General features: G+C 39.2%; 1 protein-coding gene across 10 annotated transcripts in view; it reads left to right on the forward strand.

Moving 5' to 3' along the window:
* Positions 1 to 25,353, forward strand: part of ptprma (protein tyrosine phosphatase receptor type Ma) — a 196,970-nt gene that overhangs the window by 144,035 nt on the left and 27,582 nt on the right. For 2 of the 10 annotated variants that reach the window (XM_053236401.1, XM_053236421.1), the window contains 6 exons: positions 1,375 to 1,510; positions 3,166 to 3,195; positions 15,716 to 15,870; positions 17,818 to 17,892; positions 19,412 to 19,438; positions 21,541 to 21,734. In XM_053236401.1, coding sequence (XP_053092376.1) covers positions 1,375 to 1,510; positions 3,166 to 3,195; positions 15,716 to 15,870; positions 17,818 to 17,892; positions 19,412 to 19,438; positions 21,541 to 21,734 — 617 coding nt within the window. The remainder of the gene's footprint in view (positions 1 to 1,374; positions 1,511 to 3,165; positions 3,196 to 15,715; positions 15,871 to 17,817; positions 17,893 to 19,411; positions 19,439 to 21,540; positions 21,735 to 25,353) is intronic. The other 8 variants (XM_053236417.1, XM_053236423.1, XM_053236422.1 and 5 more) reach the window with 5 other exon arrangements.

Below are 25,353 nucleotides of genomic sequence, written 5' to 3' on the forward strand. Positions count from 1 at the left end.
TAACTGACATGCCATCTCATTATACAGTAAACAGGTGAACGCACCCCTCTCGCCACCACCAGCTCATTCTCTTACCACATCCTCTGTGTATGCCGTGTATGTGTGTGCCTCTCAATCTGTCTCTCTCTTCTTCCACACTGATGCGAAAGGCTAGGTGCTGAGACGTGCTGGTTATCTTACTTGAACAGATATTAAACTCCTATGCCCATGGTGTGATCAGCCGTCACTGCCTGCTTGGGGAACAAATGGCTCCGGAAAGAGTTATCCTCTCACTCTTTTTCCCCTCATTTCATTGGCTTGTTTTTGCTTCTTTTACATTGCCACTCACCATATGTGACCCAGATTTGAATATCCAAAGGCGAAGCAGAGGCTATAATTGTAGTCATGGAGAGAAAAAAACAATAGAATTGGAGAAGCATGGTTAATGGGTTTATCTCTTCCTCTCAGGTGGAGGAGCTCTGGAGAGAAGGAGAGAGAAAAGAAAGAAGGATAGAGTACGATAAAGAGTATAATAACTACTTTACGTGTGCAGGACCACCAAGGATTGAGTGACGTTTCCACAGTAGGTGATGATGAGCGGCGGATTAGGCCTTGAAGAAAAAAGTAATCTGAGGGTCACATTAAAAATTCTATTAGAATAATCATTCTTTGCCCTAAGCAGCAAGTGGTGCATATCTGATGAGACTCTCAGATATGTACGGTGTATCTCTCTGGGAAGTAGGCTGAAATGTGTTTCTTGAATTGTTTTAATGGCCATCCTGTCCTTGTGTATGGTTTATAAGCAGAAAATTTGAATAAACAAATGGGGTTGGGTGGCTTATGCTGAGCAAGCCAACGCATTGTATTTTCATTTGGTTTAATTGAGATGACAAAAAAGCCCAGTGGCTTAAAAATGATTTGCTACCTTTTCAGAAAGACCCAAGATGATGAAGGTAACAGTAAGAAGACAGAAAGAAAACAGAAAGTTTGACCAACCCTGTCTGCTCCTGCAGTTATTTTTGCATGTACACGCCTGCCATATTTACTAATGAACTTAGTTGGTTCTATTTCCCGAAACCAATTAGTCATTTAAATTAAAGCAACCTTGATAAAGTATTTACTGAGGATGAATGAATGTGGTAAATATGCACAAGCAACCCATTGGGTCCACTAAGCTCCCATGTTAATGAACATGTCCTGTCTTTGTCCCATCAGCTTAATATCTGAGCTTCCAACCACATGACAGTAAAAACCGCCTGCTCCATTACCTAATGCATCCCTCTAACCTGAGCTGAAGTAACTGTCCTGTATGCATACAGCGTGTTTAGCAAAACAAAACTGTCTCACATTTAACACAAATGATGGCGCAGAGACTAAGGTTTAACTCGGTTTCAGGGGCAGCGACCAGGAAACCTGATGCAGTGGAACCAGGAAAACCAACAGACCACACAGTGAAGATTGCCGGAGTCATAGCTGGCATCCTCCTCTTTGTCATCATCTTCCTTGGTGTAGTGCTGGTCATGAAAAAAAGGTAAGATAGATAGATTCATAGCTCTGTAGTCTCTCAATAATGCATGTTTGCTGTTGTAATAGCTGTTTCAAAGTGTAATGTACTCTTGATTCCGATTTTAAAATACTGGATTTGATTAATTAGTCGAGCCTCTTGTAATGGTTCTGTAGCAATGACATATAAATGAAAGCTAAGTGATTGGGTGCACATCATCACATGAAAGTGAACTCTAGTGAATCTGCAATGTTTTTCTCTCAACTCTCAAACATACCCTTTTGTCAGCTGAAGACAGAATAATTGATTTGATTGCTCTGATAACCGCCGTTAAACTGGTTGTGGCACCAGTGTATGACACATGATGAAATATTCATATTTTTCTTCCGTGCTATACTCACACAAATGAACGTGTATTAATGACCCTGAAACAGGAAATAGGAAAACATTTCAGAAGTTTATCGCATGAAGTAGAGAAAAAGCAAATCAAGATAAGAGGGAAAATTTGATGAAAGCTTTTTTTCCCCAAAGAGAGGCCTAGGGCATGTTGCTGCAGGGAGGTTTACACTAGCTCTCGTCCTCAGCTGGAGTGCAAAACCTTTTGAGTCCTGCGCAAAGAAAAAACTCTGCAAATAGCCCAACGTCTTTATAGAGCAAAGTGTCACTAACACACACTGTGTAAGTAGGCTAGTGACTTTGAATAGTCAGGATGTAATTTGAAAGAAAGAGCTAGACAGAGAAAATATGTTTTTAATTCAAGTCATTACCTCATCTGAATAAGGATATTCATCTCTATTGATTCGGTTAGCAAGTTTCAGAATGGCCAGATATTTAAAGAGACATGCCTTCATTTTGCTGACAAAGCAAGACAGCCAATTACGTCAAATCGATTATTTGCAATGGTAGTTCAGTTTTTAGCATAATGAGCTTGGCATGTCAGGTTATAAATAAATGTGACTTGATGGGGTAAGGACTAATATCATGATCAAGACAGACGTAATAAACTGTATGTGATATAGTTATTTGATTAGCCCTGGAATATGTGTTAGTCACTGTCACAGCATTTATACAGTATTAAAGGCAGCAGTGTACATAATATATGTAGTGGATAGCTATATTGAAAACTTTCTTCCTGTTTGTCTGTCTGTCTAGCTATACCTATAATAAAAACGAGGCCCATTTTCCCAAAAGCGTCTTATTGTTAAAATGATTTTAACCGCTAGACAGAGTCTCCAAGGCTATACAGTGTTATGGATAATGTTTATGCTTGGACCCTTTTGGGAAATCAAACTCTATCCTAACAGCTTTACCTGTAACTCTGTCTTTCTTGATCTTTCCATCTCTGCTCTCTAATGTGACAGCAGCAATTTCACTTGAGTAACAGCTTCCCAGAGTTCCTTTCGCCTACCTCTCTCTTGTGGTGCATACTTAAGGCCTGAAGAAGTTTATTTGGCAGTAAGCGCCCTTCCCCGCCCCCTCCTCTCCCCCTTCAGTCAGTCAGAGGCAGGAATCACAAGCCCTTGCCCTTACAGCCACTCGAGTAGCTCCTCACTTGTGTCACCATATCAGGTTTTGTTCATTTTCTATTTTTCAGACATTAATCTTTTTACTTTTTCTTTCCTTCCATTTACATTCTCCCCTCTCCACCACTGCTTTAATCCTTCCACCACCCCACTCGGCAGAAGAACCTATCACTCCTACACTTATTACCTGTAAGTAACCACTTTGTGAAACGCTTAGTTGCCATGCTTTCTCTCCACCACACCGTTTGATATTCCATGCATGAAACCCAGTGGCTTCCTTCCTCCTTTCAAACTGAAGCACAAGCTTTCTAGTGTTCTTGCTGTTTGGCACTGAAATAACACATTTTGTCTGAAGATGTCTATCGTTCAGGGTCCACTCTGAAATTTCAAACTTTTGTGCTATCTAAGTGTTATGTTTAATAATTATATTCACATAAAAAATCATACATGAGCACGAACTGTGCCGTATTTTGAAATAATAAATGAAGATCTCCTGCAATATGGTATTTATTATCATGAGATGATTCTGCACTGCTCCAGTTTGAAGGGTGATTTTGTTATTTACTGATCCCTTGAAAGTTTTTCCTTAATGAATAATAAGCTACTAGTTTTCCCCTTGCTATACATTGAAGACAAAGGGAAAGCTGTGTGCTGCTCAGACCTTAATGCAGTGGAATGATGACTAACCTGAAGCCTCTGCCATCCCACATACATCATACAGACACAAAACCAGCCATGGTTGTGTCTTCTTGTTGACCTAACCCTATTCTGCATCCCGTCTCACCCTGCCATTATTCATTACTCTTAATTCTTTAAATCATCCATTTAACTAAAGCTCATCTCACAGCTTCAGTTGGTTTTCTTCTCTCCATGTTTTGCTTTGGTTTGTGCATGGCCTTGCTGACAGCATGCAAATCCTTCTTTTACTTCATGCTTTAAAAAGCTGCGTTTTCTCTGTTATTAGACTGCGGTCATTAAGACTGAAAGAGCCAGACGTCCCTGTCTAGGCCCAGAGTGAGGCAAGCTGCAGAAGGGAGGAGAGAGCAGTACAGTCTTGTGCTTTTAGCACTTTAACGTCAAGACTTTGTGCATTTGTATCTGCTTGAGTTCATTTTTGAGTCATAATTAGATTGTATCACAACACCAAACTTTCTTTCTTAGTCATGATTTAATCTGTCTAGCAGTGCAGATGAGTTTCTCTTTGGTACTAAATGGTCTTTTAGAAGGAATTTGTCTTGGCTACAGTGTGTGCCAGATTGCTAGCTGTCACTGTTCCTCAAGCTAGTATTTAAATAAGACTGCAGAATGTCTGCAGGGCCTGTAGCTAATTTCATGATGGACAGAACAGGTTTCTTTTTTTATTTTTCATTTCTAGACGTCACTATATTTAGAACCGTGGACATGCTTCAATGTTACTACATGTTGGTAGAGTCTTCTTATCTGAGCAGGATGTCTTCATAGCAAAATAGAAGGATAATAAAATTAGAAAAGCGTGTTAGATTTATTTATTCCTTTTATTTCCCGTCAGTTTAAAGCAAATCTGTCCATGCATTTAGCAACATCATATAGCTGTGTGTGTGTGTGTGTATGTGTGATAATGTTGGCTTTAGATAATGTCTGTTTGTTTCTACAATTTACATACAACATAAAAAAATTAATTATAAAATGTACACTTTTAGATGTACTTTTCATTAACAGGCTTTACTTTGATTCATATCGAGATATTTTATATTTATATATTCTATATATTCCAATATTTTATATTTATATATTCTATTTTATAATCTTATCAGATTTTCTTATTAGAGATCAGTTTGGTCTCACATTTACAAACAGTAGATGCAAAAAAAAAAAATAGGTGTGAAAAGAAAAATGAACATTTACATTTATGGCATGTATGGTGAACGTTCACATCAGACTCTAGAGCATTTTCTTTTTTCTTGAAATTTCTGGCCTTTTAAGAGACAGTTGCAACTCTCTTTTTTTTTTTTTTTTTTTCATTTCTGGGAAACAGTGTGGTGGCGCTGCTTTCTCCATCACTCCCTCAGATAGATTCTGCCACAGATGTGGCATTCATAAAGCCTGTGAGGGGCAGCCTCTGGCAGGATCTCCCTCTCTCTTCATCACTCGCTAGTGCTTAACAGGAAAGGCAGGGAGACAGGCCCATTTAACTCAGGCCTGCGACAGAGTGAGCCCCGGCGTGCGCGAGCCTTAATTAAATCCTGCATCGAGAGCTCACGCAGAACAAGAATCAAATTAATTGCAACAAGGGGATGTGCATTTGTCTCATTTGACAGCGTCTGTGTGCTGAAGAGGAGCAGCAGGTAGAGGAAGTGTAGAGGGAAGAAGAGGCAATTTGCACCCTCTTATCTCAAGCCTGATAGATCGGGGAGCCATCAAGAGTCACCTTTTGTCCAGGTGCCTTGTTCATTGCCAAGTAACCCTCAATCAAATTTAGCAGTTCATCCCACTGACCCTTTCTAACAGCAAGGGGATGCGATAGGCCAGCTTAGTAACACTTTGTAAGTGAGTTGCCAGCATACAGTAATTTATTCAGTGGGCCTGGCTGAGCAGCAGACACTCCAGCGTGACACGAAGTTAATTCATTAGTGTTAATTGGTGGATGGGAGCACACCTGGGGATTTGCACATAGCAGCCACACTCCCTTACAGCCCTCTGGAAGGAATAGACATATTGCCAAACATTAAAGATATTCTCAAAGGTATGTGATGTGATTTTCAGTTTCTTTTGAAGAGATAGAAAAGTAATATAAAAAGCAAACCAATGCACTAGCACTGACATTAGCATTAGACAGCTTTTTTTCTCTACTCGGGATAAAAAGGTCATTGAAGCTCTGTATTGACAGCCACCTTTCAGCAAAATAATTACTAAGAGGAAAAACGAGACGGATGTTCTAACCTATTGCTAAATAAATGGCAATGGTTGTTTCTGCTACATTACTACCTACACAAATGACCCAGTTCTTCAGAAATCAGCACAGAACAAGACCTTCCACATGCTGGAAGCCAGTTGTTGAACTTGTTCTATGTCTGGCTTTTTGAGAACACTAGTGAAAATGTACAAAAGGCCAAATTAGAAGCCTTTGCAGCTAACTGAGATGCCCTTTCAGTTAAAGCGGTATCCCTGGTGCTTTAGTTTTTATGTTATTGACTGACAGGTTACAGTGGAATAGAAGAAAAAGGGAAAACATTGCCACAAAAGCAGGGAACTTTACAAAGATTCAGCCGGTTAGGGTGTAGCTCTTTGTGGTACTTTGTTAAAATTTCATGGGACTGCTATGGTTGCAAGAATGTCAGTTCCTTATGAGGAGCATAATTATATTTTTTTTTCAAAGAGTCCATATTAAATAAGGAATAAAACATGACCAGGTGCTACAATGTGGCCCCATGTGAAGCAGAAGTGGATTAGTTTTCAATTACAGCATGTCATGAAACGTGTTATTCCTCTTTCACCACAGCAATGATTACACTTTTTAATTTATTAATAATGACACGTTATAATTTAAATGTTTATAGCTGCATTGATGTCATGGGAAACATCCATGAAGAAAGTTCAGTTGTTCCCTCGCTAGCCTCTCTTTTTCTCTCTCTTGAAATTAATAAGACAAAGAATGCAGCTTGTCATGTTACCGAGAAACCTTAATGTAAAAAGCTCTCCATCCTGAAGCCTTTTATCACGAGACTCCTTCCAAAGATGCTAAATAAGCATCTCTGCTAAATACACTGGTATAGATACTTAGTTAGATGAACATTCATACATACAATAATAAACAAATGGGACCTTTGGTTTTTTGTTCTGTACATCAAACATAATAGCTATGTGAAGCAGTTCTACATCTGAGAGCATGAAGCTTGCAGTTATTAAGTTCCATTATGCTCAAAAGTAACCACTCTCTGTTCTGTACTTTTAAATGCTACAAGGCCGTACATGAATCCAGTCCTGCATGCACTGAGAGCTTTGAGATGAGCTTCAGAGGCCTGTCAATGACATGAGAGAATATGCTGTAAACATATTTCTAGTTCTAGTTCAAATGTAGAAAAGTGCTTAGCAAGTCTTAATAAACATTCATCGGTTTGAGAGCGGCTTTTAAATGTATACAGTTGAGATACTGGACAGATCAGAGAGACATGAAGGAGGTGGTGCCGGGGAAGACGCAGAGGCGAAGTGTGTGCAGAGGGAATTGGTGAAGCTGTGTGATCAGCTCTGTGTGATTGGGTCAGTACTAATGGAGCTAGGTGAAAGATGTTTCCAGATCTAGACCAAGCAGCTGCCAGTTGTCCCTTATCAGCATAGAACAGTTCAGAAACAGGTCCAAAATAATAACTGTGTGTTCTTTCCTAAGGGTGAATCAGAGTCTGGTTTATCTTTTGGTTTAATATCAGGTTTTGTTTTTTTTTTTCCATGGATTAAGGCATTACTTGGTGCCACAAAAACAAATTTGATCACAAATATATGGTTTGTTGGTACAGTAGGGAAATGATTAATGTTCCAATCATTTTGAGTTAGAATTTTGCAATGCAAGGCGTTTCCTTAATCAGAGCTATACAGGCGTTTAAATGAAGTTGGTATGTGCCAGCTGTTTTTTGCATGTCTCTGTAAAGCCTCAGTGGTGCTGATAAGTCTGTGCTGTGACAGATTGTTGATGTAAGGTCTTACAAGTGTCTGGCGATGAGCAGCAGATGTTTTGAAAGAAGATGGTGTGCATCACCTGCAACAGTGTAATTAAGCTGTCAACATGTAATGTCTTAAGGTTCCTCTTCCTGTATGATCCTTCACGCATGAGATACACGTCTGAATCATAATGTAGTTTGAGTTTACTTGCTCATCTAAACAGGCAAATTATAATTGCAAATCTGGTTCAGTCAATCTTTATTAAGGTCAAAAATTACTCGTTTTTTTCTTACCCAGGAATTGTCTCAGGAATCAAGTGAAACTGCAAATGTTGCACAGATGTCTTTGCTGCAACAAGTAAAACATTGTGTTTATGCTTTGCGTAATACGAAGTCTTGAGTGCAGAATATTTTTGTTCTTAAATCTTAAGTCTTCTTTACATATTTTAATTAAGCATGGCTACACAAAGTTTTTTAAACTTTGGCAGGGTAAATGTAATAAAGCCTTGATATCACATATTAACCAATGTACATCAAAACAGTAACATATCACACATTTTAAAGCTAATTAATACATTGTGATTGAAAAAAATTAGCTGTTTTACCACAACATATATTATTGACCCCTTAAACTCCTCGAACCCATCAGCAGGTCCAGATTTAAGCTGTTTTTTTCTCCGTGTGCGATTTCAGCAGTATTTTAAGATCACTACTTGTCACACTGTATGAGCTGATACCAGAAAAAAGGTTTCGACCAAATTCTCCAAGAGACCATGCGATAATGTGTTCTCCATGTCATATTATGCAATGATGATCCTCTAATGATAGACCTGTGATTAAAGAAAATTACTATGTTATGCTTGTATCATCCATCTGTGTGATCCAGGCTCATGCAGAAAACACATTTTAAAAGAAAAAGAAGAGACTTTTGGAGTCTTTCATTGCTCAGTAAAATAAGACAATACACTCTTTTTTTAAATCTCACCTTTCATTTACATTTCTACATTGCCAATACTGTATTTGTGGCTGTCCTGTGAGTTTTGCGTAATCCTATATCATCATGTCAGTCTGAGATTTTCATCAAAATTTTCAGACACTGTCTGAACTGTGTCGTCAGCTGTCTTTGGTCGCAATGGCACTAAATCTGCTGCCAATGATCACGTCACATTAGACGTTCTAAAACCACTGATCTCAGCACACGATTAATTCTTTTAGGATTAGTGATTTCTGTTTGCAACAGCAAAATCTGGCCTAAGTGTAAACCTATACTGTATATTTTTCACTTCAGTACCTACATATCTTTATCACTATAGCCACTGAATAATAAGCGTAGACCATAAAGGGTTAATTCATGCAAAGCAAAATTCATGCAAAGCCCCTCAAAAATACAAGCCCTCATTATAAGGATTTCTGACAAAAGTGTCATCCTGAAATAACACACAGTGGAAATGTGTCAGAGAAAACCTAAAGGTGACCCCAGCGTGTGTTTGTAGAAGTGCAGTTGATGCCATAGTGACAGCTCATCCCAAGCTCCAGTGCGCACGCTGCTCATTTGAAAACGCTTTCATCATCGGCGTACATACTAATAGATCATTCATCCTAATAATTCATCATGTTTTTTTGGCTCTGCATGTTGGTTTGGGCCAAACTGGAATTATGTTAACAGGAAAACGTCTAGATGCGTGTGTTTCTGCACAGTAAATGGATATTTGTGGTGAAGGTAGGCAATTCTCATCTATTAGAATTAATCTGATTTTTTTTTTTTTTTACAGGCATGTGAATATCCTTGTAGACCCAAATTAGTGATTTGCTCCTCAGTGGGTGGTAAACAGAATGCGTTATGCACATCACTGAGATTATTTTCTCATTCTGTCTTTTCAGCCACTACCAGCACCTCAAAAATGAGGTGATTTTTTTTCTTAAAAGCTGCAATATTTCTGTGTATTCTCTAATTATTGATGAAGATGCCACAGCGCTCCTGTGCGTAATGCCTCAGCTTTTACCCTGAGGTCAGTGTCAGCGCACCCCTGCCAGACGTCCAGATTTATAGCTATAAATGATGAAGAAAATGGGTTTCTGTGCTGTGGTGGTCTGGACAGAGTGCCTTGCTCAAGGGTACATCTGCAGCTCTGCTCTCCAGAGGCCTTGGCCATCACAGCTTCTAACCACGTACAGCATGGCAGGGGCTTTTATTTATGTTTTTCTCTCAGAAAAAAAAGAAAGGTACTTCTCTTTAAAAGGATCTTTCACTGATTTTCATCTCTTCCATCTTAAACCCTTCCCATGTGCATGGTTTCAAGTTTTACCTTCAAATGGAAGGGCAGATGGAAAGGAGAAAGCAAAAATGGTTCTGGTTGGTTTTGGAAAAAAAAAAGAGAAAGTTTAGTGAGGAAGTCTGTAGGGACGGTGACAAGCGTAAGGTATGCATGGGCAGTAGATGTGTTTTCCATTTGTCGGGTAAAAGCACAGCAGGATGTTCCTCGGTGGTTGTGTACTTCAGCCTGTCCTTCCTATGCCCACCATTTCAGCATAGCTGGGAGCCACTGAATAAACCCAAACATGTCCCAGCATGATACTGAAATCTAAATCTAATGGCAAACTTCAACCTCCACACCTGAAAGACACAAGACGATCACAATGCATCATGGACTCTTAAACGGAGGAGATTCCACCGTCTGGACTCCTGAGTGTAGCTGTTGCAATATTAGCATTACAGTTTAAGAGAACCAGGGCCCAGACTGGTGAAACTGTAGCAGGATCGCCAAGGTGCCAAACTGACTACAAGTAGCATCTCTCATCTGAAGTGATGTGTTTCTCTCTCAGCTGGTGTCAGACTCTTAAAGCCCCTCAGCAGCTTCTCCAGCATTGGCTTCCTTCTTAGGATTGATGGTGCCGACTTAGCCATTGAGCACTACCATGTCATCTGTCTCGTGTCATTTTCTTTCCCCAACAGCAAGTAGCTAAGAAAGTGCTTTTTTATTGTATGTCAAAGTTTTCAAGCGAGTGTAGTTGTGTTTTCAGTGGAAGTTTCAATATCTTCTAGATCCAAGCAATTATTATATCCTTTCAAAGGTGCATTGTGTACAGCCTTATAAATGGGTAATAACTCATCTACACTTAGTGGAGGCATTGTAGCATCTTATTTCCAGGCATTGTCCCTGCCCCAAAAATTTCACGATCACTTATCGGAAGATCTCCGTAGAGCACTTTCACATTCGTTTTCCATTATCTCTCTGCTTGCTGTCCTCATTGCACCATGAGACAAAGTGCATTCTGACATTTGCAAGGAAATAGGCTGCTCTCAAAGGCTGCTTGTCAAATTCCCTGCCGTTTTTTGAGATAGAGCTTCAATCGCTCCTCCTTCCCAGGTGACTGCGTGAAATAGAGACAATTTAAACATCTCAGACAAAAAAATGAATATTATGTTCCATGGATGTGGTGCCCATGAAGTTTGCATATTACAAAAATGAATTTACTTTTCTAATAGAAACCAAGAAAGCAAAAGACAAATTTCCAGCAAAGTTATAACTAACAGCATTTACGTATCACTTTATGTTCCATTACTGAGGAGCTAGTGTTCTTCCAGATGGTTGGCAGCATCTGCTATTGTTGAAACCATTATCATTTACAAAGGTAGAAAATAAAACCCGGACAAATGAGCATGAGGGACTGCATTTTGTCAATCAGGACTTATCTGCTAACTGTGATGTTGCTGGTAATGTGCTTATCTATTCACACACTCCACATGCTAGTGTCACTTTTTGAGGCGTTAAAAACTCTGGAGGCTAATTCAATACTTTTGAGCTATTATATGTTGTCCTTAGCTGTGTCACTTCTACGTGCTCAAACAGCTGTGTCATTTCTACATGCTCAAACAAAATGCTGACACCAGTGAAATAAGACAAGAATGAAAAGCTAAGAGTAGAATATAAACAGGATCTCGTGTTAATGGACTTTGTCTGCCTTGTGTTTGCCTTTCTGCTGTTAGTACTGCAGATTTCATAGAAACAAACCTGATTGAGTTGGTAAGTGCTATTTTGCCGTTTTGTGTTTGGTATTTCCTTTTATGCTGTGGTGACTCAGTGGTTAAAGCTATGAACTACTGATCAGAAGGTTGTGAGTTCAAACCCCAGCACCACCGAGCTGTACTGCTGTGTCACCGACCAAGGCTCTTAACCCTCTCTGCTCATTTATATCCCAATTGTAAGTTGCTTTGGATAAAAGCCTCAACCAAATGAGTAAATGTAAGTCATGTGATTCTGAGCATTTAATTCCTAGTCACTGTTACTACTGGTGCATTCTGGGAGCATAGACACCAAAAAGGGCTTGTTTGTTTGCTTCTTATTTCACTTTCTACCACCTGGAACACCTAAGATAGTATTGCAGTGGGGGCAATATGGAAAGGTAGTTGTGCATGAAGTTAATAATCAGTGCAGTTACATGTTGGTCTATGACTTTGAGCTGTATCAGCTTTATTTTACAATTTGAAGACATTTTTACTTGATGGTAATAATGTTTTGTTTTTTTAAGGAGGTACTAACATTCCATTGAACCATTAAACATGCTGTGTAAATCTGAATCTAAATGAGAATCAGTAAATTCTTTGAACTCATGTGTCTCCCCCTCGGGTGCCTTTTGTATTTATAGTGTTAATAGAACTAATTCCCAGGCACCAAATTACAGATTACGCATTAGATGACAATGTACGTTAAGTGTCACTTTGGCAACAAACAAATTTAGAGAAACAGTTAAACTATTAGCTTCCTATTGAGTCACCCACTTGTGGAAATGTCGGGAGAGTGAAGGGTGCTGGCGGCCATCTGGAAGCGAACTGAGTGCCGGAGACCTATGTAGAGTTGGTGACTGTGGGAGAGCTTCATTAGCTCACGGCCATCTATTAGCGGGGACTATATGCTGCTGTGTTTAAAGGTCACCTGCCGCTTTTCTCCTTGCGATTGTTGCAGTAATGGCATGAGATACAATTATACCCATCAGATGTACCACAGGCTTTCAGTGGAATCACAAGGTCTCGCATTTAAACTCCTGCTGTCATTTAGCGTAGTGAGATTTTCCATTCTCTTCAAAGAGATGAAAGGGAGGAGGAATCATCTTTTCTGAGAGAAATGTGCAATAAGCTCATATTGTTCTTGTTTCCTTAATTTTAAACGGCAGGACTCTGTATTGTTTGCTGCTCTTTGTGTTTGCTCCGTATTGCTTTAGTTTACATCTGTCTCTTGAGTCATTAGTGTTGTGCAAGCTGGAATTTGTCCCCGATTTAACAGCTCTGATTATTTCCCTGTACATGAATGCTTTGAAATGAGCTCAGCTCTGCCATCTTTGTGATTATCGTGCTCACTGTAATTTTCCAGCACTTTCTGCAGACACTTTAATTTGTTTTTACGTGCAGCAGGAGAATGACTGCGTGGTGACAAATCTTTGCCAATGCAAGCATCTGAGACGAGATGTTGATTTTGACGAGGACAAGAGCCTGTAAATTTTAAGCTGGTATTTGTAAAATGCTGCGAGAGAGGTTTAAGCATCAGCAGTTAACGAGAGATCTCTGTACTTGTAGCTGAAATGTTACTACCTTGGAAATTCCCCTGCAGTAAATGTTGGGAAAGTAAATTAGCATAAAGTTGAGAAATGGCCATTTAAACACCAGAGCATAATTTATATGCATCCAGTCTGAGTTGTTTTCTCCATACAAACACTTTGCATAAGGTTTAATGGCTTAGTGCTTTTTGTCAGCTTGATCGTTGTAGTAAATTTCTGCTGGAGGTTGATGCGTGATTTAGCCGATATCAAATCAATTACTGTAGACACTGTGGCAGCATATGTATATTACAGGAATCTTTTGGACAGACAGAATAAAGCACTGTGGTTAAAGTCAGAAAATAGCTCCATTAAACTATCAAATCATAATTTATAATAAATGTTCATAATGAGCCTTAAAGGGGTTTGTAAGTGTTTATCGAAGGCCTGCAGTTCCCAAAGGGGAGTATTTGTGCTGAATAGGTCAGCAGTGCTACAGCAAATCAGCTGGATTAATATGATGTAATCTGAACAGGCAATAAGAAATGTTATGCAGTACACAGGGAGAAAGGTATAGGTCAAGCACCACAGTCACACTGTGATAACATCAGTATCAGCTAATCATTTATCTGCTTCTTTAGGACTTCTTATTGATGTAGCCCCTCACAGGACACAAAAATATACAATAACATGGTGTTTAAGAATCATGACCTTGTCTGGGATAAAGGGTTTATTGATGATGAGTGGACAGTGTTTCAAACCAACAGCTTAGCTATATGGTAGAACTGAGCAGAGTTTTATAATGTAGAACTTTGCTTTGATGGAAAAGGCTACAGAAAAGTTAACATTCAGAGCATGGAGCCATGAGATGCATTTTTACCCAAAAATCCCCTTGGGCTATTGGAGAGTTTTTCTCTTTTTTCCATTTGTAAAAAGCCCCAATCTCTCTGACCTTCAGCAGCTAAACGCTTGAAGGTGAAGAGGAAAGAGAGAGATGGCTTTACTTTCATTTATTTATGTTTAATGTGCGGACTACAGGGCCACGTTTGGCTGTCTGCTGATGTCCTTTTTTTAAGACCACTTAATGCTGAGCAGGATCCATCAGATTCTGGGGAGGGGACCTCCATTAGCGATAAGACCATGTCCCCAGCCAGGTTCCGGTAACAGCCAGGTGGAGGCAGCTATGGCAAGCGCTGCTGTCTGCATTAAAATGGCCTCCAGCTCCTGGACCTACATGCTGGAGAGTGTGATTGCTCTGGAGGGCATTTGGGATGTTCACCAGCCTGCTAATCATATTTGCAGCCTCCATTTGCAGATGATGGCAGTAGAGCGCCTTTTACACAATAGAATGTTTGGCTGCCATGTTTAGGCCTATAGATAGCTCTAAGTTGGTTCTTGAGTTTGGTGGAATAGTTAGTAGTGAAAATTTTACAAGAGTAGGAGCAAAAAAGCTAGTACTGTTGATTTTTGACACTAGAGCAGTTGAGAGTTGGATCTTAATGCAGTTAATTGGTTTACCAGGTTGCCTGATTGAGCTTGAAAAGAGTGTTTGGTTCATATCAAAATGTTCTTGGTAACAGACATAACAGTGGACATCTAACATCCAACCTGGCAACACCAATGATGCATACCTCCAGCCAGACAGTATGCTTGGTGTAAAACAACAGGCGTGTTATCCTTCTGTTCAGGGGCCAGCAGACTAATTGAAGCTTAATGTATTCTGAAGGCTTTAAAGACTTCTGCAGTCTTAATGTGTGTCTCCAGCTTTGAGGCAGCCCTGCAGAATGGAGCTGCATCTGAACCAACACCTTGGCAAGGTTACTAGAGATAAGGACTAACATTGCATCAATTCCCACAGCAACCGTGTGTCATCATCACTAAAGCTGCCGCATCATGCTTTACTGACTCCTTCAATTAAAAACGAAAAAGCACAGACAACGAACGAGCGGAGTTGTTCAAGTTGGCTGTGTGCACATTCGTGCCCTTCAAAACTCTTAAGTCAAGCCTGGCAGCGTCACAGAGCCTGAGGCAAAATGCTCTTCGCAGAGACTGTTTCTTTTCTTCATCAGCATATTCTCTCTCTCGTCAAGGAGATAGAGTGTGTTCTCCTTCGTAGTGACAACATGTCTCAGGAGGGTGCATTAGCGAGATGGTAGCAGTCATTGTGCAGGTATTTAAGGCCATGACTGTCCCATTCTGAGCACTGGAAGAGCACTGGTCTAGTTTGACATTTAATGTGAGCATATTTGTGTTCAAGCATGAAGTCAGGAATCACCAGTCCATAATGTGAAAGGAGAACAGGATTCTCTGTGGGTTTTTTTTTATAATTTTTCCAGCCAGCAAATAAAACATGATGTACGCCGACCTAGTTTTATTTAAAACAATTCTTCTTTTTTTTTTTTTTTTACTTGAAGGTTGTATGAAACAGTAATGTAAAACATTCATTTATGTAATTTCTTTATTCATTCCATTTCATCATTCTTTAATCTTTAATCTATGGCAATCTTATATAAGTTAGTATATGATTTCTTTGTTTTTGAATAAAGGAAACTTGCAAAGAAGCGTAAGGAGACCCTGAGCAGCAGCACAAGGCAGGAGATGACAGTGATGGTGAACTCTATGGATAAAAGCTACACAGAGCAGGGCACCAATTGTGACGAGGCCATCTCCTTCATGGACACCCACAACCTCAATGGAAGAAGTGAGTTGGTCACTGATGAAATTCTTTATCTTAAAGGACTGTGTTTTGTAGTCAAATATATTACCTTCTTAATCTCTCAGGACCAAGTGGCAGACCCAGACTTACATTCTTCACTCTTACAACTCTATACATTTCCTAGTAGTTTCACTCTAGTGACTGAATCATTCATAGTAGTCACTAAATAATGTGCTTTGACAAGCAGCTGAATAATAATCTGGAAATTCAAGGGGGTAACCCTTTTATGGGATTAGTCAGTAGTCCTCTGTCAGAGATTGGTGGCTCAGCAGCTCCTGGATCTGCAACCATCTGCTTAGCCAAGCCTGTCCCCTCCCTGAATATACTGTACACTTTAATGAAGTGTTGATACATGTATTTTTTCATATCACTTAAATTATTTGCAGTAGTTCTAAAGATACGACAGAACAAAACATAAGTCCATGCTGTAAACTTGCCCTCTAGTCTCAGATTCCAGTTATTTTAAGTAAAGACAGTCCATTCTTCTGAAATTCTGACATTTTATCAATAAAATGTGTATTTAGAGGACATCTCTGGTTTTGTAAGCAGGAGGTAAAACATATGATGTGGACTCCTGATATCCAACAAATCAGGGCAAATAGATGTCTTCACTCACCTGTCCATAATGTTGCCTGTTTATTTAGAAAGCTCTCCCTAGCGTTAGCTTGCAGTTATTTTAGTCTAGTCAGGGCTTTGTTGGTCACTTTGGATGGAGCACTGAAGCTGTATTTGTTTGAATTTGTCAATTTAATTTTTACTCAATTTTCTAATTTGGTTGTTTGCCAGTTCTCCTAATTCGGTAGGTAATTTGCATCTTTTCTAACTGCTGCTCATGCTGCGTCACACGTCAGCTGAACATGATAGGAAAGCACTAACTGCACTTTTCTTCATATACATAAGCTCTCACATGCCCACAATTAGCTAATGTCACTCGGATTGCAGGAAAGAGTAATGCCATCCTAGACACCAAGAGAGCATGGCCCATTTAGCTCTATTGGACTTATGGCCATGGATGGCTGCGGCATGATCTGCATCAAACTCTCAATCTACCAACGATAGGGCAAACGCTTTTCTTTTGCATCACTCATGAGCTCAAATTTATTTGAATTTTGTGCTTCAGAACACCAAGCTTCACAAAATATCCTTAGCATTATTATAATTAGTTATTGATGATTACAATTTGTGTGTTCTGTTGTATGATAAAGCTGTGAGGCATGTGTATAAGTAGTCTCATGCAGCTATGTGTCTGTCAGGGAATAAGAAAATGGAGCGGACAGCATTCGCTTCTTTGATCGCTTCAATTGGGCTGTAGCTTCTTTTCCACTCGACGTGGCTGATGTGTGACCCAGCGAAGTGGCCAGCAAGCAAGGATAAATAAATAAACATGCGCTCTTAGCGACCGGGACAGAAGTACAGCGGACGCCAGGGTAGTTCATGTGTGACCTTATCCTGCTGTCAGCCGCCATAGCTGTGATTGACAGGCAGGTCACATCAGACAGTGCCTTCTGGCAGCTGTCAGAGAGCCAGAACCTACCTGCCCAATCTCACTGTCAGCCGTTCATTCAGCTCTTCGCCACCTACAGGCTTAGCACTACGACTTCATTCTGAATCACACATGGCTTTACATGGCTGTTCAGGAAGGGGTCTATTTTATTTTTGCTGTGTCCGAAAAACATTTGAGGTATTTCTCATTCACGTCACAGTGGTATTTTAGGGCAAATTAGACAACATTAGACTGACAGTCAGGGGAATTATGGATGTCTTAAGTCTTAAAATAACACAGAGAGGAAGGCACACAGCCATGTTTGGTATATGAAACTGTAATTTACTTAAAGAGGTCATGGGATATTTGACAAAGAAATGCAGGAATGTGTTTTTTTATTTCAAGTAAATTTACTTCCCTTCTCTTTCTCTTTTTTCTTTGATTAAAAGCTGTTTCCTCACCGTCATCATTTACCATGAAGACTAACACACTCAGCACTTCGGTGCCCAACACCTATTACCCAGGTAACCTCAGCTCTGATCTCTGACCTCCACCATACTCTTTATTTTATAACTTGCCTGTTTCAGGAATATAATGCAATATCTTTCTGTGCTTGGATTAAAAAAGAGCTTTAAACAGTAGAAAGCTTATATTCAGTATGTTTTGCTTTGCTAAGTTTAATCTGCCATCTGTGAGGAAGAACCATGTCCAATCATTAATGTATATAATAAAAGAATGATGTATATGGAAAATGATAATATGGATTAATTCTAATTCACTGCAAAAATGATACCTACATGATACAGTGAAAATATCTTGCATATGGTCAAATTTATCTAATATTTCTCATGTTCTTATTTGAAATTTAAATTATTGCTTGAAATAGCAACATTTTAAGATTTTTTTTGTGTTCAAGATATTTTCACTTGCTAAGACTTTTTTTTGCAGTGTTCAGAATATGATGATTAGTGTGTAAATAGGGCACGAAGTACTGATTACTTTATACTCTTTCTGTCTACAGGTGTCAAACTCAAAGCACTCATTTCATTCAGTCCATGCAAAAGAATATATTGAAACACCCATAATACACTACTACCCAGTGTTTACTCACTGGAGTATAGTATAGCGACTGTCCATCAATCCCACATCGCACGTATTCCATGTGCATCACCAGCATAACAGCAAGCTTAATTATTATAAAGTAGACTAAAACCCAACCCTCATGGGGACACTTAACACTGGGCCAGCTGTATTCACAATACAACTAACTTATAAACATGACATAAGGACTGAATAACCCACATATCTTTGTTTATTCTGATAACCTATAAAATAATCAGAATATTAGATAATTTTTATAAAAAATAAAAGTGTGGCATTTTAATGCATCTTTATGGACTGAAATAGAGCCAAAAGCAATAGTGTGTATGGGTTTTATATTTTACAGAAATCTTGCAGATTGAAACACTAGAATAAATGAATGTGTACCTGTAGTGCTGCATGTCTAAAAAAAAAAAAAAGCTTCAGTAACACATCCAGTATTAATTAACTCCAAATTCTAAAATGCAAACTACAAAACTGTCGAAAAAAGGAATTGATGGAGAGCGAAGATAAGAGATGTGGGAGACTGACCATATGTATGTTTTTAGTGAAGATAAGTCTGTATGACTTTTTCTTTACTACTGCAGCAAAAACCTGGTATGAATGTATGTAAATTATCTCATTATTATGAACTATGATAAACTGACTTACGACCACAATCAGACTAGAGAAAAGATACACTTATAATAATATGAGCATACATATGAATATACATATGAACAAACATAATTGCCTTAGTTTGTGACACATCAGAAATTGAGTTTGACACCTGTTCTAAGATTTCATAAGATGTGCATTTTCTTCCTTTTTGGACTAAACTGTCTTCTGTTTAATTGCATGTTCTAACTGGCATGTGCTCTACTGCTGATTTCTGTTCTGTATTCACCTTCCCTCTTTTTCTCTTCTTTATAACCTTCAAAAATCTGCACTGGTTTTGAGCAGACCCCTTTGTGCCAACTGCCATTTTAGGTGAGACAATATTCCACTTCCTGTTTCTCAAATACCTAGCTTTATGTCATGTGAGCTGTTACATGTGCATTCCTGTGATAGCTTTTAAGAGACACATCAGGATAATGGACAGTAAGCGAGAGAGGAAAGGAATAGAGAGATTTATTTTTGTTACTGATGATGGCTTCCTCACATCCATACCTGCCTGCTTTCCTCTTTTCTGTGAGGCGAGGGTCTTTTTCTCCCCGAGCTCAGGTTGGCTTCACCCCATCCCATCCGCATTCCGTGTCGTGCGTGTGACGTCACGTATGTCTATGACCTCTCATGTGCATGGACAGATAATGTGGACTGGATGAGGGGGGGTGACAGTGTGGTGCAGTAAACAAATGAACAAACGCATAAATGAAACAACAGCCCACGGCCATCCAGGCATCTCTCAATGACAGTGCAAAAAGCCCAGTTAGAGCAGTTTAAAGAACTTACTTCAATATTATGCCATAAGCTTTCATTCAAAATATACTGTATAAGATGATACAAGAACAAAAAAATGCATTAATTTTTGTTAAGCTAAACTTGTGTCGTTCACAGTATGTCATCAAATCAGACATTTGGCACAAATCCACTATGCTAGAAGAGGACTTGTATAAACATGCTTTAGCAGAGTAGCTCTATACGTTGCTTTTTGACTCTTTATGAATTTTTAATTATTAATTTGGCCAAGCAGTTTTTGTTTTACAATAAGGCAACACTTAATTGTTGTTACTGTATTTAAATGGTAGGTCAACCCAGCCAGCATTTCAGAATAGGCTCCTACTATGGACAAGAGTCAAAATATGTTTAGGTGCTCTTGTTTCAACTATCTTGTTGCTTATACCCTGTTTCCTTTCTCTTCTCCTTTTTTCTTCACATTTAACCTCTTATGTATCCTCTTAAAAAGTGCCAATTAATGGTAAGTTGCCAGTCTGCCCTGTGTTTTTGGGGGTGGAGATGTATGTGGGTCATGCCGAAGGGACCTTCTCCCCCAAACTGTGTTGCCTCGCATGGCCTTGCGTAGCATCTCGCCCTCCCCTGTCCACCTGTGCAGCCATTAGTTAGCATGGCCGTCACCCGTGGGCGTCCTCTTCATGCATACGTGGACGATGTGACATTCCCCCCTCCCACCTGCACCCTATTATTCTACTCTTTGGTTTCACTCCCACACCCCAGTCACTTTGTTGTGAAGGTGTCTCATCTGACATTGACATTGTCATTGTAACTGCTAAGGTCACCCTCTTTTATACCATGTGTCATGGAGAACCACAGACGTTCACCATTCTCACCATCTGTGCAACCATTTTGCCATTGATCTAACTCTGCAAAGCAAGTTTGTGTAGAGAACTGAGCTGTCAGGTAGCGTATCAGAACAGGATTTTATTATAACACTGTGCTGTCAGAAATAATTAGACAGGTAATCTATTCAACATTTCACTTTAAATCTGCTCTATGTGTATGTTGTATTATTAGCCTTACATATACTGTACTGTGCAAAATACTTAGGCACCCACATTTTTAAATAGATGTGGTCCTAGATGTTTTTTTATGTCTTATTAAGTAATAGACCACTTTTCACATAAAAACCTAGTGGAGGCTGTCTTGTATAGAAGCAAGAAACAGAAGTAAGTGCGACAGTCAAAGTCTCTAGGAGAACTGTATCAGGATCTCCAAGATGTAGGAAAAACTTACCAGCCAATTTCCTTATAAAACTGAACTATTGTACCTCAGAGAGATGTTGCATTCATAAATGCAAAGTTTGGACACACCAAATATCAACTTGGATTAGTTTTTATTTACTGTTAACCTCTCTTAGTCAGTTTTTAAATGTAGGAATGTTTCATTGTGTTATTTATGAGGGCATCTTTGCTTTTCAGAATTTCTTTCCATGTGCCTAAGACTTTTGCACAGTACCGTACTTACCGTGATACTAATGCTCATTTCCTCATGTTTATCTCATGTTGTAACTCGATCGTAAAATCCTGTATTCATCCATTTCTCTGATGGGTTGTTGGAATTTTGTGAAGAAATGTGCATGTTACTTCAGTCCTGACCAGTTCCCTTTGGCCCCCTGTTTCTCTGACCTGCTGCAGATGAGAACCACACGATGACCAGCGAGACCAGCAGCCTGGTTCAGTCCCACACTCATTCCTTTAAGAAAAGGGAGGCAGTGGATGTGCCCTACCAGACAGGGCAGCTCCACCCGGCCATCCGCGTGGCAGATCTGCTTCAGCACATCACCCAGATGAAATGTGCTGAGGGCTATGGCTTCAAGGAGGAGTACGAGGTGAGATACTTTTTTTTTATCTTTCTTCGTTTTTATCTTTCTTTCTGCAGTCTAGTTTAATTTATTCCTTCACCCTCCCCTTTTTTGGTTTCTTTTTTTTTCCTACCCATGTGTCTCCTATTTGGTTGTTGTGCATGGAGTGCATAAATGTGTTTTCTATCTCTCTAATGGTCTTTTCATGAGCTCTTAATATGCAAAAAGCACAAATTTATGTCCTTGCACTTAGTGCCTGTGTCATCGCTCCACTCCCCCAGCTCTGTGTTCATGCTCGTGCAGTTTGTTGACTCCATGCCACCCTGCTTAGGTCTTTAAGGCTCAAAGACAGGAATCTGTTTAACTACCTAGCAACCCCTAAATTATCTTGGTGGAAAAATTAGCTCGTAAATCTGAATGTCCCCTGTTCACGCTTGCTGGCAGACACACTTAGGGGATTCAGCGACTGAGACTGTTTGTTAACAGCTAAGACAGCTGAGAGATGTCAGCGGTGCCAAGCGCCCAAGTTTGAGCCCACAGACTCTCCTCGTTAAACAAACGGCTCTTTCAACACGCACTCTCATCATCCACTATCTCAAATGTTTGTATGTGTGCATGCACCTTCTGTCCATTTCATCTTCCACTTTCTATATCAAACGAGGACTGATTCACCTTTAGAGTAGTTCCCACCAATCCACGTTTCATGCTCTTCTCCTCCACCTGCCACTTCATTGTTAAATAAAACCAGAATGAAATAAATTTTTCAGCTTAAATACCCCCGTTCAGCCCTCGTTCCAGGCTACCCTGAGGGCTCAATTCATTATGGATAAAGATTTTTTTTAGGGCAGAGGTAGCTCAGGAGCTATGCTGTTAAAAATACAGTCTGTAAAATAATTGATGCATCCACCCCCCTCCCCCTTTCCCCTTCTTGATATAAATGTTTTCTTTTTATCTTCCATTTTGAATGCCCATTAAGCTGGAAAACCGCACAGTCATTGTAGTGTGCTTTCGTTTGCTGTCTTTACTCACCTGTCTTAGATAAATAAACGTTAGAGTTGATGAGGTCTAAAACTGAGCACTAAACTCTTAACTTATCTTTTCCCTGATCCATGCTTCTTGTTATTCCATACATTAACATTGGGAAGCTAAATGAGGTAAGCAGACATTTTTGGATGTGATTATAAGTTGTTATAGCTGCTTGCTAGTTGCACTATGACTTGCCAGAACCTGCCAGCTTAAAACTGTCCAGTAGCTTGTCATTTAGGTCCTATATGGTGGCTGTAGAGGATGTGTGACAATTCACCATGTACATATACAATGTTATCTCATGTCTGTAAATTCAATGCAATTAATTATTATCTTTATTATTTCAAATCTTTTTTTTTTAAATAACCATTTCAAGCTCAAATCACATGAAACTCACAACATAAAACATTTTAATGCTCTCGATGTAAATCAGGAATTTATAGCAACCAAATTACAAGGAGGTCTTGCCTCATATGGCCTGTGTTCAAACAGTTTTTTGATTATGTTTTAAGAAAGATACAGTTGTACCGTTATAATTTTGAATAACAGCCTTGCTTATGGACCTTTGTGTCATTCATGCTAATGCTCACCATGCCAGTTTGTTTCTGGACACCATGTCATGCTTTGCTATGAAGATCCACTGCAAGCATACATGCTAACAGTTGTACATGCTAACCATGCCATACCAGCATGCAGGAGGTTGTGATGGAGTTCAGAACGTCCTCTTTTGCAGAGTGTCACTTACTGGGTCAACTGGCGAGGGGTTTACGTTAAATTTCACCATCCAGCTACAAACTTAGTTATATGATATCACCACTGCCAGTTATTTTCATTTTTTTCAGGTTGACATACTGCTTAGCGTAATTACTCATTTTAATTCAAACAAAATAATATAATAATACAAAATAATATAATGCAGCATTAGCCAATCCAATCAGCTGCGTAATGTTAAAGTAGCTAACGAATTCGCTAGCATACTGTCAATCAATACATGAATTATTATATTGTGTAGTTAAACCTACGAGCCAAAATTATTACCAAGCTGGCTAACATTCATCCGTTCATTTTCAGTAATTGCTCCATCCTGCTCAAGGTGGATTGGATATATAATACATCCTGGATGAGACAGCAGTCCATCGCAATGGACCCTGCACACACACACACATTCACACACTCATTCACACCTAGGAGCAATTTAATGTAGCCAGCTAACATGTGCCTAACTATCACATTAATTAAAATGGATTGTTGTAGTGATGTCATATGATCAACTTTGTGCTTAGCTAATGAAATTTAACTTAAGCTCCACCTTGTTTACTCAGGGGCAACTGTCATTCAGCAAAACCAGGATGTGCACTGATGATGAACGTGGTTTCTTCAAGTAGGACACGTTTCAGGATCAATGCATGTGTCCAGCTAAAGTTCACAAAAATGCACTGTCAAATGTTTGGTTTGCCCTGCGTTTCATTTTACGAAATTTTTAACACTTCGTAAAGTCCATAAAGCAAAATTATTTCATTTTTAGTGAATACTGAAACATTGGTACAGAGTACTAAGAGTAAAAGTCTCGGCACCTTTAGTATTGTTTGCGTAGTGTAGGTAGCTAACATTACCTCAGCTATGCACTGTATTACCTAGCTCTGCAGGCAAGAGAGCTACAAACACAAAGTACTAATTCTACATTCACACTATCAAGTGACAAAGCGACAGATGGACATTCATTTTCTGCGTACGTGTTTGACACGGAGCGACGATTTCAACAACAGTAGTAAGAAACAAAGCGAAAGTGACCTCTCAATTCAGATTTTCTCAATTCTTTGCAAATTAGGTATGAGGCAGTAAAGCGATAAATTCAACCGATTGGCTTAAATGATTCCTATGGCCAATCCTATGGTGAGCATTGTCCAACATTTCTTCAGTATCTGCAATTAATTCCTTTTAATCTACAAGCAACATGATCAATTTGTTGCTTGCTACTGTGAACATAGGGTTAGAGATCTTATTTAATTAAATGAAGAAGCAGATATGGCTTCAATATCTTAAAAGAATCTTTGAGAAGACTTTGTTCTTATTAACTGAGATGTTGAGTTACACAATAGCTGTCTGGTTTGGAAGCCATATATATTCTGAAGAAAATATTTAAGATAGGTTTGAGTGGGAGGAATAGGAGATGCACAGTAATGGTGGTGACAGTGATTTGTTAAATGAAATGATGTTCCAGTAACAACAAAGTGATGCTGATCCAGGAACATGTCCTACTTAAGAAATCACATTCACCTACTAGGGACATTTTCTTTCATCAGCTGTTGTGATGCATTTTTTTTATTGTGATTTCGTTTCTTTGTTTGCGTTGACTTTCAATGATACCTTTCAAAAACTCCAAAGACTTTGTGTTTTGCCGAAGGTACAGGTGCAGATTACAATGCTTTGTCTGAAACAGGTGACTGATTTTTAATAACCACCCTACCGCTTAATCCTCCTAGACAGTGAGACAAAACATACAAAGTTGTGAGACACAACAAGGGTGCTTGTCAAATGTAAGCAAGAAACTGAGTATTATTATCTATTGAAAAGTTGCTTCGAGGCATGGCAGTGATGAATCTGTAATTATTGTTTGTGC

This window comes from Pangasianodon hypophthalmus, chromosome 1 (assembly GCF_027358585.1).
Source record: "Pangasianodon hypophthalmus isolate fPanHyp1 chromosome 1, fPanHyp1.pri, whole genome shotgun sequence".
Classification (NCBI taxonomy): domain Eukaryota; kingdom Metazoa; phylum Chordata; class Actinopteri; order Siluriformes; family Pangasiidae; genus Pangasianodon; species Pangasianodon hypophthalmus.